The 15,525-nt window shown below is 32.9% G+C and overlaps 1 protein-coding gene across 1 annotated transcript; it reads left to right on the forward strand.

Annotated features, from left to right (window-relative positions):
* The first annotated feature begins 242 nt into the window (after positions 1-242).
* LOC126718502 (uncharacterized) lies at positions 243-1,574 on the forward strand. The gene has a single exon (XM_050420728.1). The coding sequence runs from the start codon at positions 420-422 to the stop codon at positions 1,389-1,391; it is 972 nt and encodes a 323-aa protein (XP_050276685.1). The 5' UTR covers positions 243-419; the 3' UTR covers positions 1,392-1,574.
* The last annotated feature ends 13,951 nt before the right edge of the window (positions 1,575-15,525 follow it).

Here is a 15,525-nt window from a genome sequence, read left to right on the forward strand (position 1 = left end):
AAAAATATCACCGTGCGAGTGTGTAGTGTGAACACGTGTCTCCTAGGCACCGAGCCATAAAAGCTCCAAAACAACAAACAGCAATAAAAACGACCGTCAAAAAAGTAACGCATGTCCTCGATGTTTCGTTAAGCTCGTCAAAAAAGCAACTAACGCGTCTCTCTCTCTTCTCTTCGCTTCGCTTTATTAACTTTCCTCAGATACTTCCTCAGCAAACAAAAAAAAGTAATAACAATAATAATATAAAATCCCCAGTTCACACATAAAAAGACTTCGTACTTGTCTTCCATTTCCAACCTTCACCAACCATCTCTTTTATTAAAACCCTCCCAACCAATTCCTTAACAGCTCTTATAAATAACATCCTCGTCTTTCATTTTTACCTCATTGATTTCAAAATACAAAAGGAAGAAAAAAAAATGGTTGAGGGTTCGGTTTTATCGTTGTCTCCTAGTTTTCAATTGTACTCTGATGTCGCCGCCGCTAAGGGTGGCGGAGATTTTAACAAGCTCGGCGTTTTTGAGGTGCCGGAAAATGAAGTAAGCTTCATACCCGATATTTCGGATGAGAATGAGAAGAAGCAGCCGAAACTTGAAGATGAAGAAGAGAAAGAACACGTAGAAGAAGAAGAAGAAGAAAATGAAGAAGAGGAAGAGTTCTCGTTTTCTTGTACGAATCCTGATGGGTCGCCGATATCGGCGGACGATGTTTTCGTTAACGGTCAGATCCGGCCGATATTTCCGATATTTAACCGAGATCTTTTGTTCGGTGGCGGTTACGACGGAGATTTGAAGTCTAAGGTCGATTCTTTGAGTCTCCGGCCACCGTTGAGGAAGCTGTTTGTGGAGGAGCGAGATGGGTCGGAATCGGCTTCGGAATCCGACGAGCTTGAAAGTGTCCCAGCCGACACGTACTGTGAGTGGTCCGGCGCCGCCTCCGGCGGAGGAAAGGCGGTGGAGGCTTCGCCGGAGCTTTGCAAGAAGAGTAACTCTACTGGGTTCTCTAAGCTATGGAGGTTCAGAGATTTGGTTCATCGAAGCAACAGCGATGGCAAAGACGCGTTCGTTTTTCTCAACCATTCTTCTCCTTCTTCTTCTTCGTCGGCTGCGAACGACAAGTCGCGTAACGAAACGGCTAAGAAAAACGACAAGAAAGTCGAGCAAAACGACAAGAAGCCGCCCGTGGTGGTGGCGGTGAAGGAAGAAAAAACAAAAGAAAAAGCAAAGGGGAAAGTGAAAACGGCGTCGTTGTCAGCACATGAAAAACATTACGTGTCAAGTAGAGCCAAGAGAGAAGGAGATAAGAGAAAATCTTATTTGCCGTATAGGCAAGACTTGGTTGGGTTTTTCACTAATGTCAATGGGTTAAGCAGGAATGTTCATCCTTTCTAAGAAGTACTAAGTTTTTTTCTTTTGGGGTTTGGGGATTTTACTTATTTTGGGTTAATTATTTATTTATTTATTAATTAATTAATGTAAATGTTATTAGCAGAGAATAGAAGTGTGGTTATTACTTATTAACTTAGAATATTTTGTGTATAAACATCAATAATAATAGCTTGGTGTTCTTTTTAATTGTATTTTAGATTTTTGTCATTGTTGTGGATGCCAGAAATGTAATTCATATGTCGGCTCATTTCTCAGTGTCAGCCACTTGAGAAGTCTCTGATTGACAAAGTCTTATTGAGAAAGTACAATTATTTTTGCAGTATCAAATAATGACCAAATGAATACAATTCAAACTATTTGTAGTTTTAACTGTTAAAGTAGAACACAATTTCATTTACCTCTAGATTTTGAATATTTTATTCAATGCCAGACTGCCAGTATGTAATTTTTTTCCCTTGCTACTACTAGTCTACTACATATATTAGTAATAGCCCATAGGAGTACATTGCTTTTTGATTCTATTTCATTTTTTTTGCAATAATAACTTCTGTGGGGCCGAAGAACTCGTGGCCCAGGCCCACTCTACATTAGGGTCCAAGGTCTAAGCCGAGGAGAGTTATTGCCGAGAACGCATAATGAAAGCCCAAAAAAAGGCCCAAGGATATGGCCGAGGACGATCTTATGCTCAACACCTCACAAAACGCATGAAGAAAATGACAAACTCAGTACAGGGGCAGGACAAGGGAGAAAGCTGCCAACATCATAGTACAGAATCCTGCATCTGATAGGCCCATACTCCAAATCATGCTATTTAACTTTTCCAACCACCCACAACCATTCCAGGTATGGATTGATAGGACAGTTCTGCACCCTAAAAAGTAAAACTTACACATGGACACTAAAAATGAAAGTGAACACTAGTATAAAAGGGAGAGAGAGCGAAGGGGTAAGGGAACCCCGGAAAGAAGGAAAAATCCTACAAAAGGGAGAAGGGGAAAAATACTATGCTCCTCGGATGCTGCCTGAGGACTTAAATCTTACTACCCGCACCAATGGAAGACTTAGCTAGTCAAGCCAAGTCCACCCATGTAAAAGCTTCCATAAAAACCACGACCAAACCGCTCACCTGTGACCAAGGTCCTGCCTTTCAAGCCCACTCTCTACAAATCATATTGTTAGGGCCCTTTACTTACGAATCCAATGTCATTCTTGGGTCGTTAAATAATTATGTCCCTACAACTTTGAAAATAAACTAGTTTTTAGTTTTTTTTTGTCACACAAATAAGCATTATAAATATGCATTAAAGGTTAAATTACATAATCCAAAGTGCCCAAACTTTGATAATTTTTTTTAGACTTTTCTGGAAAAAATAAAAATAAAAAATTTCTACTCATAGATAGTTGATGAGCATCCCAAAATTATTGAAAAAATCATTATCTTTTCTCTAGAAAAAAAGTTTAGCTCAAATTGGTTTGGAGCTATCTGTAATATGTGTAACGATTAAAGAGATCATTTATATGTATTTTTAGTCATATAATTTTTTGAATTAGTCGTGCAACTTAGTATGAAACCTAAATAGCTTTTTTGAAAATACAAAGTTTGACTCCAAAATTATTTGGAGCTATCATTTTCAACCAATTATGTGGTAAATTATAAAATTATAGAATTGTATTATTTAAACAAATCACATAACTCATTACAAAAGTAGTGTAACTAAAACTATGCATGGATAGTGCCTTCAATTGTCATATAGCACGTTCAAGTAAAATAGTTTCAAACATATTTGGGTCAAAACTTTTTCCTTTAAGCAATGAGACAGGACAATAGTTTCATTGAGTTTAAGATGAATATAAAAAGAAAGTGGTTGGTTTAATTTTGTTCAATTTCCTTTATTCATTATTTTCTTTTGCGTAACATCATAACCACAAGCAAAAGGGAATTTGTAGGAGTAACAAACTGATTAAGCAACAATCTAATCCTTTCACATATCACTTCCTAAAGACTTGGGGCCTGTTTGGATGGAGAGGGGAAGGAGGGGGAGTGGAGGGGAATTGGCTGAAAATATGCTAATTTTGAGCTAAATCCACTCTACTCTACTCTACTCTACTCCCCCTCCCTCCCCCTTAATCCAAACGAACCATAGGATTATTTATTGACAAGTCTTATCAATAATCACTTCCTAAAAACTAGGATTATTTATTCATAGTTCTTATCACTAAGAAGGTTAACCTACTTCCATCGATTCTCCATTTTTTTTTTGGTGGAGAAACAAACAAACTCACACAAGGAAGAGAGAAAGAAATTCTAACACAAAAGTATACCATAAACTCCACTCAAAAACCATAATAACTTTTATGGGAGTATAGGGCAAGTTATACAATACATAACAAAATTTCTTAAGTAATATGAAACAATTACCCTTTTTTAGAAACATACACACACACATACAAAGGAGATGGAAAGGAGTTTTAACATAAAAGCACACCACAAACTCCACTCAAATGTCATGGTAACTTTTAAAGGAATGTGAGACAAGTTATCACTTCTCCAACTTAATAACCATTTCTTGTTAATGATTGCCTTTAGTCTTCCACATCTGTCCAAAGCATAACGGTTACTTTATCAACACATTTATTGGTCTCATATTGTTTAGGGAGGATATTCTTACAGTCATACACCAAGAAATAGAAGCATATATACTCATGGGCAAAACCTAGGTACAATACCTTTGGTACTTGTGCGCGCCAAGAATGAGGCTAATATGCTGGACCTCACTTGGGCTCACAACTTATTTGTGAAGTGGGCTTAGGATTTCCTACTTTGGGTTGTTCTCAATACAGAGACCCAACAGAGCTACCTTTCCCTTTGAACTGTTTTCCTCTCTCTATCCTACTACTATGCTAGCTTTATTCTTCCTTGCTCTCTCTGTTCTCGGTTTCCTTGTGAGCCTCCTTTTTTCTCTCTCCCCCTCTATCATCTTTAGCTTCTCCTATTTATAGCCTAGTAATTAGTGGGGAGTTATGATTACTTTCATGGTTAGTGGCAAGGGAGGTCCAATGTCGTTAACCCTAAGTGGGTGTTTAGGTGGGAGTGGGGTGTGGTACGAGTGACCTTGGAATTGGTTCCCCCCTTAATAGAGTTGCTTGGTAGCGGTATGCCATGAGGCACTGTCGGGCAGCCGAGAGATGTACCCTCGGGCAGTTGTCTTTTTGCTCGGGAAGTGGTTCACCGGGCGTGATCTAGGTGACGTAGCGTGGTATGTACTGATGAAGATCATTTGCCCAATAGGACTTAAGGTGGCCCGAGGCCTGGGCCTAGAGGCAGTATGGGCCATACCATTAGGTTAGGGCTCAAGGCCCAAATGGGCCTGGATATCCCAGTGCCGTACAGTACTGTTTTTTAAGTTCTTCTCTTCAGATTCAGCCATGTAGCTACTTAACTAAAAAATACATTTCCAACCTATGAGAAAAAATCCACATGACAAAATTTTAAGAATGGAACCTAAAGAACAACACCTAAGTACTGTACCTAAGTCTTGCCGTATACTCATAAACCTTAACACTTGGATAGAATCAATTTCAAGAATTAGAATAGTAATAAAGCTTCTTTTACTGCCTATAATTCAGCATTTAAAATAGTTGAGGTTACAGTTATCCAAATGAGCACGTATAAAAAATCTAGCCCTTGAAGCACTTGGATGTCCAAAGCTACCATTAGTTTTATTTATTTATTTATTTTTTGTGGTAATTATACTCATCTTCCATGAGATTTAAGGAAATGACCCTTCACCTCAAATTTGAAGGGAAAAAATATTTTCCCCCCTCAACATCTGATTGATCAAACTTTATTAAATTAAGGATAAAATACTATTTTGGTCCTTAAACTTTGTCAAAAATTTGTTTTTATCCCTAAACATTAAAAATTTATTTTTTTCATTCCTAAACTTTGTAAAGAATTTTTTTAATAGTTTAGAGACAAAAATATGAATGAAAAAAGAAATTTTTTTCAATAGTTTAAGGATGAAAAATAAAATTTTCGTAAAGTTTAAGGATATAAATAAAACATTTTTAATAGTATAGAAACAAAAGATGAACTTTTTAATAGTTTAGGGATGAAAAATGAACTTCTTAAAGTTTAAAGATGAAAATCAAACTTATGATAAAATTTAGGGACTAAAATAGTATTTTACCCTTAAATTAATACTAAAAATATTGTGTATTAACCCGCCATTTGGTTAAGCCTTAAGGGCATGTTTCCAATATTATTTTATTTCATAATTAAAATTCATTGTTTTAAAATTTAATTAAAGTGCATTTAATTTTTTTTTTTTTTTTTTTGAGGGGGATGCATTCTAAAATATTAAGTGTGAATTTTGCTTAGTATTTTTTTTTTTTCCAACGGGTTATGGAAAGATTTGTCATTACAAGTGTTTTAGTGCTTGCTAAATTTTGCATTTTTATTCTAAATTTATCAATTATTTTTTTCGCTAACCATTATTAAGTTTTTATAAAGAGATTTTTATAAAAATTTAGAATATTTCATTATTAATATAAAATAGAGGGTGTTAATTTCTTCCAACCTTTGTATTACCCCCTTTATATTTTTATTTTGGATAAACATGATATGTTTTAACCTATAACCTCATCTTCATTATAATTTCATATTTTGAGCTTGTAATGATTCGGAGATCATGGCAAAGGTTTTTTCTCCAAATCTTCTTTGGGAAAACAATTTATTTTTATTTCATATCACTCGGTCAGAATCTAGTTACTATCTATTGTACACATTTAATTTAGCCATTAATGCAATGTCGGCATGCCGTAGGCCATCTTTATTTCACTCCTCACAATAATTTTTTTTTTTTTTTTTTTTCATTCTTTTAGGATTCAAATCATATTTCACTGTCAAAAAAAAAGGATTCAAATCGTATTTATTTCCCTCCTTACAATATTTTTTTTATGGTCCTTTGCAACTTTTACGCCCTGCATTTAATAACAGCACATGATGGAGCCAACGCATGAAGCATGATAGAACGCAGTAATGGTACATCAAAGATTTAATGCATTAAAAAAACTAGCTTGTAATCCTAGTGTAGGATCGGGTTTGAGTACTATTCCTAAGGGATAAGTGAATTCAAACCCAACAAGTCCAATACAATAAATTTGTAGAGAGTTGATAGAAGAACTGGGTTTTAATGAAGGTAACAACAGTTAGGAATGATTTGAAGAATGAACAAGTAAAACAAATGTGGACTTGAGCAAACAATTCAGTCCTCGACACTGGTCTGAGGAGCTTTTACTTATATATTTCTTCTGTGACAATGGTAATGGTTACAAAGTTGGCTCAGATCGCTACAGTGTATCTTCTAGTTCGATTTTCCAATCCTTTTCCTCAGAGCTTCTTCTTCTTTATATACTACTTTCCCTCTTCATCTTCACCGTACATGTGCAGGTCGGATCTGATGTTGTTGGCCCTTTCACATCAATCTCCTCCCAAAGCTCTTAGGTGGTAGCTATGAGTCTGAAAAGCCACTGCTCATGTATCATTTCCACATTAATGCGGTCAGAGTGTTAGTTGTGGAGCATTTAATGTGGAGGCAGCAGCTTTTCCTAGAATTGCTTTACCGTCATACTCCAGTGTGCTTACTTTCTGTACCTATCTTTTCCTTGGGATGCTTTGGAAGATTGTCTTTGTCGGTAAATCAATTTTCTTCTACTTTGGCCTTTGCTAGCCGAGGACAGCGTTGTCCTCGACACAGTTTTCTGGGTCGAAATGATTTATCACTGTGTTCCTCATATACGATTCTAGGTCTTGGCGTAGGCCTCAAGCCCAGTACGAAAGGTGGATGTACGTCACTAGGCCTTATGTCCCCACACTTAGTATTAAAGATATACAATAAAATGTCTAATATAATTTTTATATAATTTAAATACTATTGATAGTCATTTTTATATTTTGTTAACTCTTTAATAAATTTTGTAAGGATATTATTAGTTATAAAATGTAAGTTGTCCATGTTTAAAAAAAAAAAAAAAAAATTATTGTGAAACACTTTTTTTTTTTTTTTTTACGATTCATTTATTCTAGACTCTTTTGGTTTTTATACTTTTTTTTTTTTTTTTTGAGATTTTGGTTTTTGTACTTAATAACTCATTTGGATGAATATATATGATGTGTTCCCATATTTGATTCTAAAATTAATAAATAAAACTCTTTAAGGATAAATAATTTAGGACACATAGCGCAAAATTAGAACTCTAATTTTTTTTTTTTTTAAGGAAACAATTAGAACTCTAATTTTAAATTTTAAATTAGAGTTCAAATTTCCAATTAGAACTCTAATTTTAAATTTTAATTTGAATTTCTCTCAGTTTCACTTACTATTATTATTATTATAGATATATAGATTGGAATTTATTACCAAATTAAGAAAATGGAAGGAAAATGTTGCAAAATATGACATCATTTTGAAGTCATTTTCTTCCTCAAAAAGCTACGCCTGGATGGGCCTCCAAACACTACAAAAAAAATGCTGCTTATAGCGGCATTTTTTTTTTTTTTTTTGTGGCGTTTTTTTTTTTTTTTTTTTAGTGCCGTTCATAAAAAATGCCATTATGAAAAAGAAAAAAAAAATTGACAAATTCATAGATTTTAAGTCTTTTGAATTAAATATTGCCCTCCAAGTCTCCTTCCTGTTAAGTTACATGAAAAATGCACATTAGATAAGTCAAAGCTTTTATTAAAATCAAATATTATTATAGAATATATAATTAAATTTAATAATAAAATCTATAGTAAAAATAAAAGAATAAGAATTATTTTTAAATTATATTATAAATGCGAATCGAATAGGCCTATGTTTTATCGATACCCAAATATTATCATAGATTATAAAATAATGAGACTTCTTCTAAATATTTTATGTCACATGATGATATTATGTCATACAAATTTTAATATTTACATTGACTCATATAGTATGATTTATATTAACTATCAATTGGAGGCTCCCGAGATGTTATCTTCCTCCCATTAAGTTACATGAAAAATGCACATTAGATAGGTCAAAGATTTTATTAAAACCAACTATTATTATAGAATGTATAATTAAATTTAATAATTAAATCTATAGTAATAATAAAAGAATAAGAATTGTAAGGACCAAATTTGAGTCCCTAGCCCAAAAGATGGATGGACTTAGGCCTAAAAAGCCCGAAACAATAAATTTGTAGAGTGTGAGTTGGAAAATTGGGCTAAAATGAATTAGACAACAAATAAAGTGGATTCAAATGACAATAACAGAAAGCTAGAATGATTTAAATTAAAGAAAATCGTCATCGGCACAATCCGAAGAGATTAGTTCTTATATATTTCTCACAAGTTTGATTACAAATTTGATTCTTGGTTGCTACAGTGTTTCTCTCTTGATTTCTCGATCCCCCTCTCTCATTGCTTCTTTCTCCTTTTATACTCTCTTCCCCTTTCATCTTTACCCTCCATGTGCAGACCAGATGGTTGGTGTTTGATACTTGTCCCATCAACATCTTTCCAAAGTTTTTAAGTAGTAGCTGTAAAACTGAAAACCACTGTTCAAGTATCACCTCCACATTAATGTGATTAGAGAGTTAGCTGCAGAGTATTTAATGCAGTGGTAGTAGCTTTCTCCTTAGATATTTTAGGACTCCCCCCTGTCCTATGTTTCTGCAATACTTACCTGTACCAACAAAACTTCCTGGAACGTTTCCCTGGACGGCAGACCGCCTTTATGGACCTCGACTTTGGTTAGCCGAGGAGGCATTCATTCTCAGCCAAACTTCCTAGGCTATTATGATCAAAACTAACTTCTTCATTTACTAACACGGAATCCCTTAACAACGTTTACTCCTCCTCGAACGACCCCTCGTCCTTGGCTTGGGCCTCAAGCCCAATACTTACATGGATAATGAGCTCCCGGGCCCAATACCCCTACAAGAATTATTTTTAAATTTTATTATATATGCAAATCAAGTAGGCCTAAGTTTTATCGATTCCCAAATATTATTATAGATTATATAAATAATGAGACTTCTTCTAAACTTTAAATAATTGACTTTTAATTAAAGTTATATTTTATGTCAATGATGAAATTATGTCATACAAATTTGCATTCTTAAAAAAAAAAAGTCATACAAATTTTAATATTTACATTGACTTATATAGTATGATTTATATATCCCAATTTTTGTAACTGAATAAATTTTGGTCAATATTAAAATAATATAAAAAAAATGAATTGATGAAGCTTCTTTTAAATTTCTATAACCTTTCATCAGTATAATTTTTATTGTAGTTTTTTTTTTTTTTTTTGACTTTATGAAAATTTGGCAAATAGGTTTTCACTTAAAGAAAATATATTAACTATTTCTTGCAATATGCTTATAATTTGTCAAACATAAAAGAAGGAAATTGGAAAAACTAATAAAAAAACGAGACCAACTTCTTGGTGCAACCTCAACTTGAATTTATTTAACATGTAATTTCATTGTGAATATTTGGTAATAATAGTAAACTAGTCGCTAACTCGTGCGATGCATGGGAAATGTATTGAGTACAATTTGTTTATTTTACTACAACACCAAAATTGAATTTGTAAAATAAAATCATATAGCTAAAACATTTGTTAACAGCTATACATTTCAGACATTTATTAAACTATATTATTATTATTATTATTATTATTATTATTATTATTATTATCAACTTAACAATATTTTAATATATGATACCAACATGCTTCAAGAAAATGTCCAACACTAAAAACAATTTCGAAAACAAACTCAACTAAACAGTTTGATGAATAAATATATTACAATCTATAATATAAGCCAAGAAATAAACTTTGAAACCAATATGAACAAAATCCACGTCAAACAAAACCATTTTGATCATTAAGAATATGACTCACTAAAGTCATGAAAAACATAGGATTCATTACAAAAAAAAAAAAAAAAAAAAAAAAAAAAAAAAAAAAAAAAACATCTTTAGTCTTTATAGATTTTGCCTAAGTACCCAGATACGATGACACATACCCACACAAAAATCATTAAAGAAAGAATCAAAGAACATACACAACATGTACATACGCTATGAAAGTAAAAATAAGAAAAACAAAAGAGACGTAAACACGGACAATTAAAGAAAAAATATAGGAAAAAAAAGTTAGGAACAGAAATATAAGATAAAGATGGGTTGCCCTCAAAAAGAATAATCCATGGATATTCATTAAAATCTTCTAGATAATTTCTGATAATAGAAAAAATAAAACCCAAAAGTTATGATATTAAAACTTCCAAAAGGCCAAAAAATTTAAAAAAAAAAAAAAATCAGAAGATTCAAAGCTTCAAAAGTATTGAAAAAAAAAAAAATATATATATATATATATATATAATACGCAATAGAGAAATACAATAGGAAGAAGAGAATCCATGATTATAGCTTTTCTACTATTGAAATTGGCCAGACAATTAAATGTATTGCAAAAAATGAACTTAAAAATTCATATGCAAACCAAACAATTAGAAGATTTTGAGCCAAGAATTTATTAAAACAAAACAAAAATTATGTGACTACACAATGGAGAAATATAATAAACAAAAAAAATATTTCTACACAACATAGAAATATTCGAGAAATATGAGTTACCTTTTAAATGTTAAAATTCAAAATATTAAAACTTTTAAAAGGTTAAAAAAATTTTGAAGATTTAATTAAATGATTCAGGCCCTGCAATTAAATAAACAAAACAACAATTGACAAACTTATAAGAAAAAACAACAAATCTATAATTTTTATTGAACAAATCAAATAACCCTAACCTTGATGCATTGACCGAAGAAGGAGAGGAGTCCAATACATAAGTGGAATATGTGAATTGTGAAGCATGAGCCGCCCTCAAAAAAAATCTTGAAGAAAAATAAGTTTTAAGGAGAAAATTGTGTTGCGGCAAAAGAAGATAATAGCAGATCTAATCATAAAATCTACAATAAAAAGAATTTAAAATAAAAATAATAAAAAAATGGTGGTGACCAACGACCATACATATAAATATAAGATATTGACCAACCTTTATAAAAAGATGTCAGTTTCAATATTCACTTTGTGGTAAGGGTCCTCAAACATCATCTTCTCCGCGAATAGTTTTTGGGGCTTAGGTTTTCTATGCAAGCAATTCTTAAATAGGAGAGAGTAGAGGCGGTGGGAGAGTGTCCTTATTTGGCTAGAAATCTAATTTGCATTGGAAAAAGAAAACAGTGATGAGGTGGAAAATTTAATTAAATTTAAATTTAATTTAAATATTATGCTAACGTGGAAAATTGTGGGAGCTTCAAAAGCTTCGGTTTTATATATATATATATATATATATATATAGATGATCAATTATTATATAATTCCACAACACCCCATATGGTGTACTAGACGTCTTATGATCACAAGAAATGAGTTTTTATATTTTGATATATTATAGTCACAACTTTTGTGAATTTGTTACTTTAATTAATAGACTTATTGAATGTGTGAATCAATGTAAAAGGCTAGTGATTTAATTAAAAACTTTTAAAATTTACGGTTTAATATAAAATTATTCTAAATTATAGGGAAACAGTGTAATTTTTTAAATCTTTAATAAAAGGATAGTAATTAGATGTACAAAAAGTACAACTACTTGTCATACATAATGATGGACACTTGATCCAATCACAATTTTTAGGAGTAGCATGTCTAAGGAGGTTAGATGGATGAAACCAGCCGTAGGGTAGCTTAAACTAAACACGGATGGGTCTATGGTGGGTGACAGTGGTGTAGCCGGGTGTGGAGGGTTGATAAGAGACAGCAACGGACTATGGATCATGGGGTTTGCCAAACCAACTATTGCCTTTTCCAGTTTAGCTGCTGAGTTGTTTGCTCTTAGGGAAGGGCTAGCTCTCTGTGTTGAATTGTAGGCTCAAGTTGTAGAAGTGGAGCTTGATGCATCTGCAGCAATCTCCTTAATTTCTAGCAATATCACTACTAATGGGGATCTTTCGGTTCTTGTTGATGATTGCAAGGAGTTTCTGCTGCAGCTGCCTCAAGCTAGGATGATTCACCGCTATAGAGAGGCAAATTGTTATGCTGATGCCTTAGCAAAGTTGGGAGCTAGTTTATCTTCTGTTTGTAATCGTTTTGATTCCCCTCCCCTTGTTTTAACCCCCTTTTTGTTAGCTGATTCACTAGGGATAGCTCGGACTAGGGTGGTCCCTTTTGTTTCTTGTAATAGTTATTCCTAATTAATGTTACTTTCCCAGTTTACCAAAAAAAAAAAAAAAAAAAAATTATTATGTAGTACATGATTTGTGACTTTGTGTAAATAATAATATTATTTTTGTTGTAATTTTTATTGTATTCCTAATTCATTCGCTTTCGTTGTTGATTTTTAAAATCAATTACTAATTTAATAACAGTGATGCAACAAAAAGATGGAGATGACACATTGTGGATGAATTATGGAAGAAAAATGAGAAAATTAATATATATATATATATATATATAATTTTTGATAGACAAAAATAATATTATTCTTGTTTAAAACTAATAAATTCGGTGTGCTAGCACAATATTAATATATTATTATTAGCAAAAAGAAATGTTATGTTCACAACATTTTCATAACAAATTCTATGTGACAGATTGTTATAGGTTGTTATTGATAGGGTAGAAAAGTAATTTTAGTGGTAGGTTCAAATTAAAACCAATAACAACTAACCACCTATAATTTGTTGGTGAAAATATTGTGGACGTAGCACCTCTCATTAGCAAAAGGTATTGTCGTTGGAGAGGAGCAAAATTTAGTCATCCTTTTGATTGGATATTTGTTTAAACAAGAAATCTGAGATTTTACAAATATTCTGATTTCTTAAATGACAAACTTAATAATGATATCATGTGTTGGGACCTATCCGCATATATAAAAAAGATTGAAAATTTTTTAAAAAAAATATTAATTGGATAGTGAATAAAAGATTTGAATATCAAAGGTTTTGATTGAAAATATCAGGGTTAGTTGAGCTTCAAAAAAAAAAAACCTGTTGAGATGGATAGGTTAGTGTACATGGTCCAATAGCCAAACACAAGCCTAAAATTAAATCATGGGCCTACCCTTCTTTGGGCTAAACAAGGCCCCTAAAACTTCACTACATAAGGGCCCATTAGAAAGTTCAAAGCTTTGCTACATGAGATCCGTTATTACACTAATAAGAGGCTTTTTCATTGTGACTAAAAACACACGTAAATGAAAGCCATCTTTGATTAGTAAAGTTAACATGGCATATATATATATATATATATACACATATATATTGATGAGAACATGGCATATTTTAAACATTATTTGTATTTCATCTTTCAAGGAGAACACTCTCCTATCCATAATTTTCTTTTATGGTAGGAGAGAGAAGAAAATACTTTTTTTTTAAGAGATAATTACAACATACTGCTAATTCCACAGCTTGAATCATTTTCCCCCTAGACCCCTAAACACTTTGTGCATGGGGAGGTGTCAATTCAGTTACAAGGCCTTTGACGAAGAAAATACACCTTTAATTTGTAGAGTTAACGTTGCATATTTTAAATCTTAATTGTATTTTATTTTTAAGAGAGCACTCTCCTATCCATATTTTTCTTTTATGGCCTTTGCTAGTACCACAAGAGAGATTGGAGGGACATGGGTGAAATCTGAGCAATCAATTTTTAGGGTGAATAAGCGTTGAGCATGCTTTTGCATTGGAGCAAAACTCGAGTTGATGGGTATGCTCTCTACATGTGACAACTGTTTGGATTTTTCATGACAACGAGTAATAATTTGTCTTTTGCTGAAGAGAAGAAACTGGGATGGAGAACCACTTTCAAAAAACTCCGACAAATGGGTTCTGATGGATGAGGTTAGTTGACGTAGGTTTTACGCGAGCGGCGAGTCCAAATGGCTCTTTTTATCCTGTTAGAGGAAGTGAGAAGGAAGTTTTTTCTTTTTTTACAGGATGAACTCATCATATTCCCTACGTAATGCATTGTCGGGCAATGCCAAATTATCTTTGTAATATAAGATGAGTTGTGCTGTTGTTGTTGCAAGGTTCATGATTGTTGTTATTATTTTATTTCACACACGTAAGTATAGAAACCTCTTTCTAGTTGCAAGTAAATTCAGTGTGGTTGGTTCATATTTCACTCTATATGAAGTGAAGCAGCTGTGATTTGAGAGTAGAGTACAACAATCGTGAACCTTGCCTGTTCTAGGATTAATCCTATTCTACAAGTTTGGAGAGGATAAGCCCGCTGTCAATTTGGTTGTAGACTAGAAAATTCTTAGGTGCTAAGTGCTATGTATATGCAGTGATGAAATGGCAAACGGTAAAACTCCAAGAAAGTCCCGAAAGATGAAAGCAGTGAACTGTGAACCCCTCCTAAACTAGCCCAGAAAATATGGAAATTGAGCTGTTAAATCCATGTTTCAGTTCCAACATCTCTATGAAACTTCTCACCTGGATCCTTTCACCCTACATAGATGGCAACAGCCATTAATGCATCTAACAGACAGGGTTCACTGTCTGAAGACATAATAATCTAATCTTGAAATACTGCTTAACATGCCTAATGGTTTATGGCAGATCCCTGAGGTTGCACCGGATATCAGTCATGTTGTTCACATGCATCAACTTTATGTAGTCTTTCACCACAAGGTATAGAGGTTTTCCTGATCATGCACAAGCTGTCCTAGCACTAGAGGGGTACAATCAGTGAGAAGCAAACACGAAAAGGGAACCTGAAGTGAATTAGAGGGGATTCTCTTTATATAAATGGGGCTGGGATGTGGTTGGGATATTTCATTTATCACAAAGCTTACCAAGCCAAACCATTGTCTTCTCTCCAGGTAGGGTATTAAAAAAAAATGTAAACCATGCAGTCATTAGGAGTCTTGAAAGAATGAGTTGCCATTGGTTTCTTAAATACAGATCCTTTCTTTTTTGCTAAGTATAAAAATCAAAATATGAATCAGTCCCATCTTTTTCCCCCCCACTTAAAGAAAGAACAAATATTTTACTCAAAGCAAGCTTTACAAAACCAAAA

The sequence above is a fragment of the Quercus robur genome, chromosome 3, assembly GCF_932294415.1.
Source record: "Quercus robur chromosome 3, dhQueRobu3.1, whole genome shotgun sequence".
Classification (NCBI taxonomy): domain Eukaryota; kingdom Viridiplantae; phylum Streptophyta; class Magnoliopsida; order Fagales; family Fagaceae; genus Quercus; species Quercus robur.

Bases quoted from the DNA above. Each gene is read 5' to 3' on its own strand.
- LOC126718502 (XM_050420728.1), top strand. From the start codon at position 420: ATGGTTGAGGGTTCGGTTTTATCGTTGTCTCCTAGTTTTCAATTGTAC.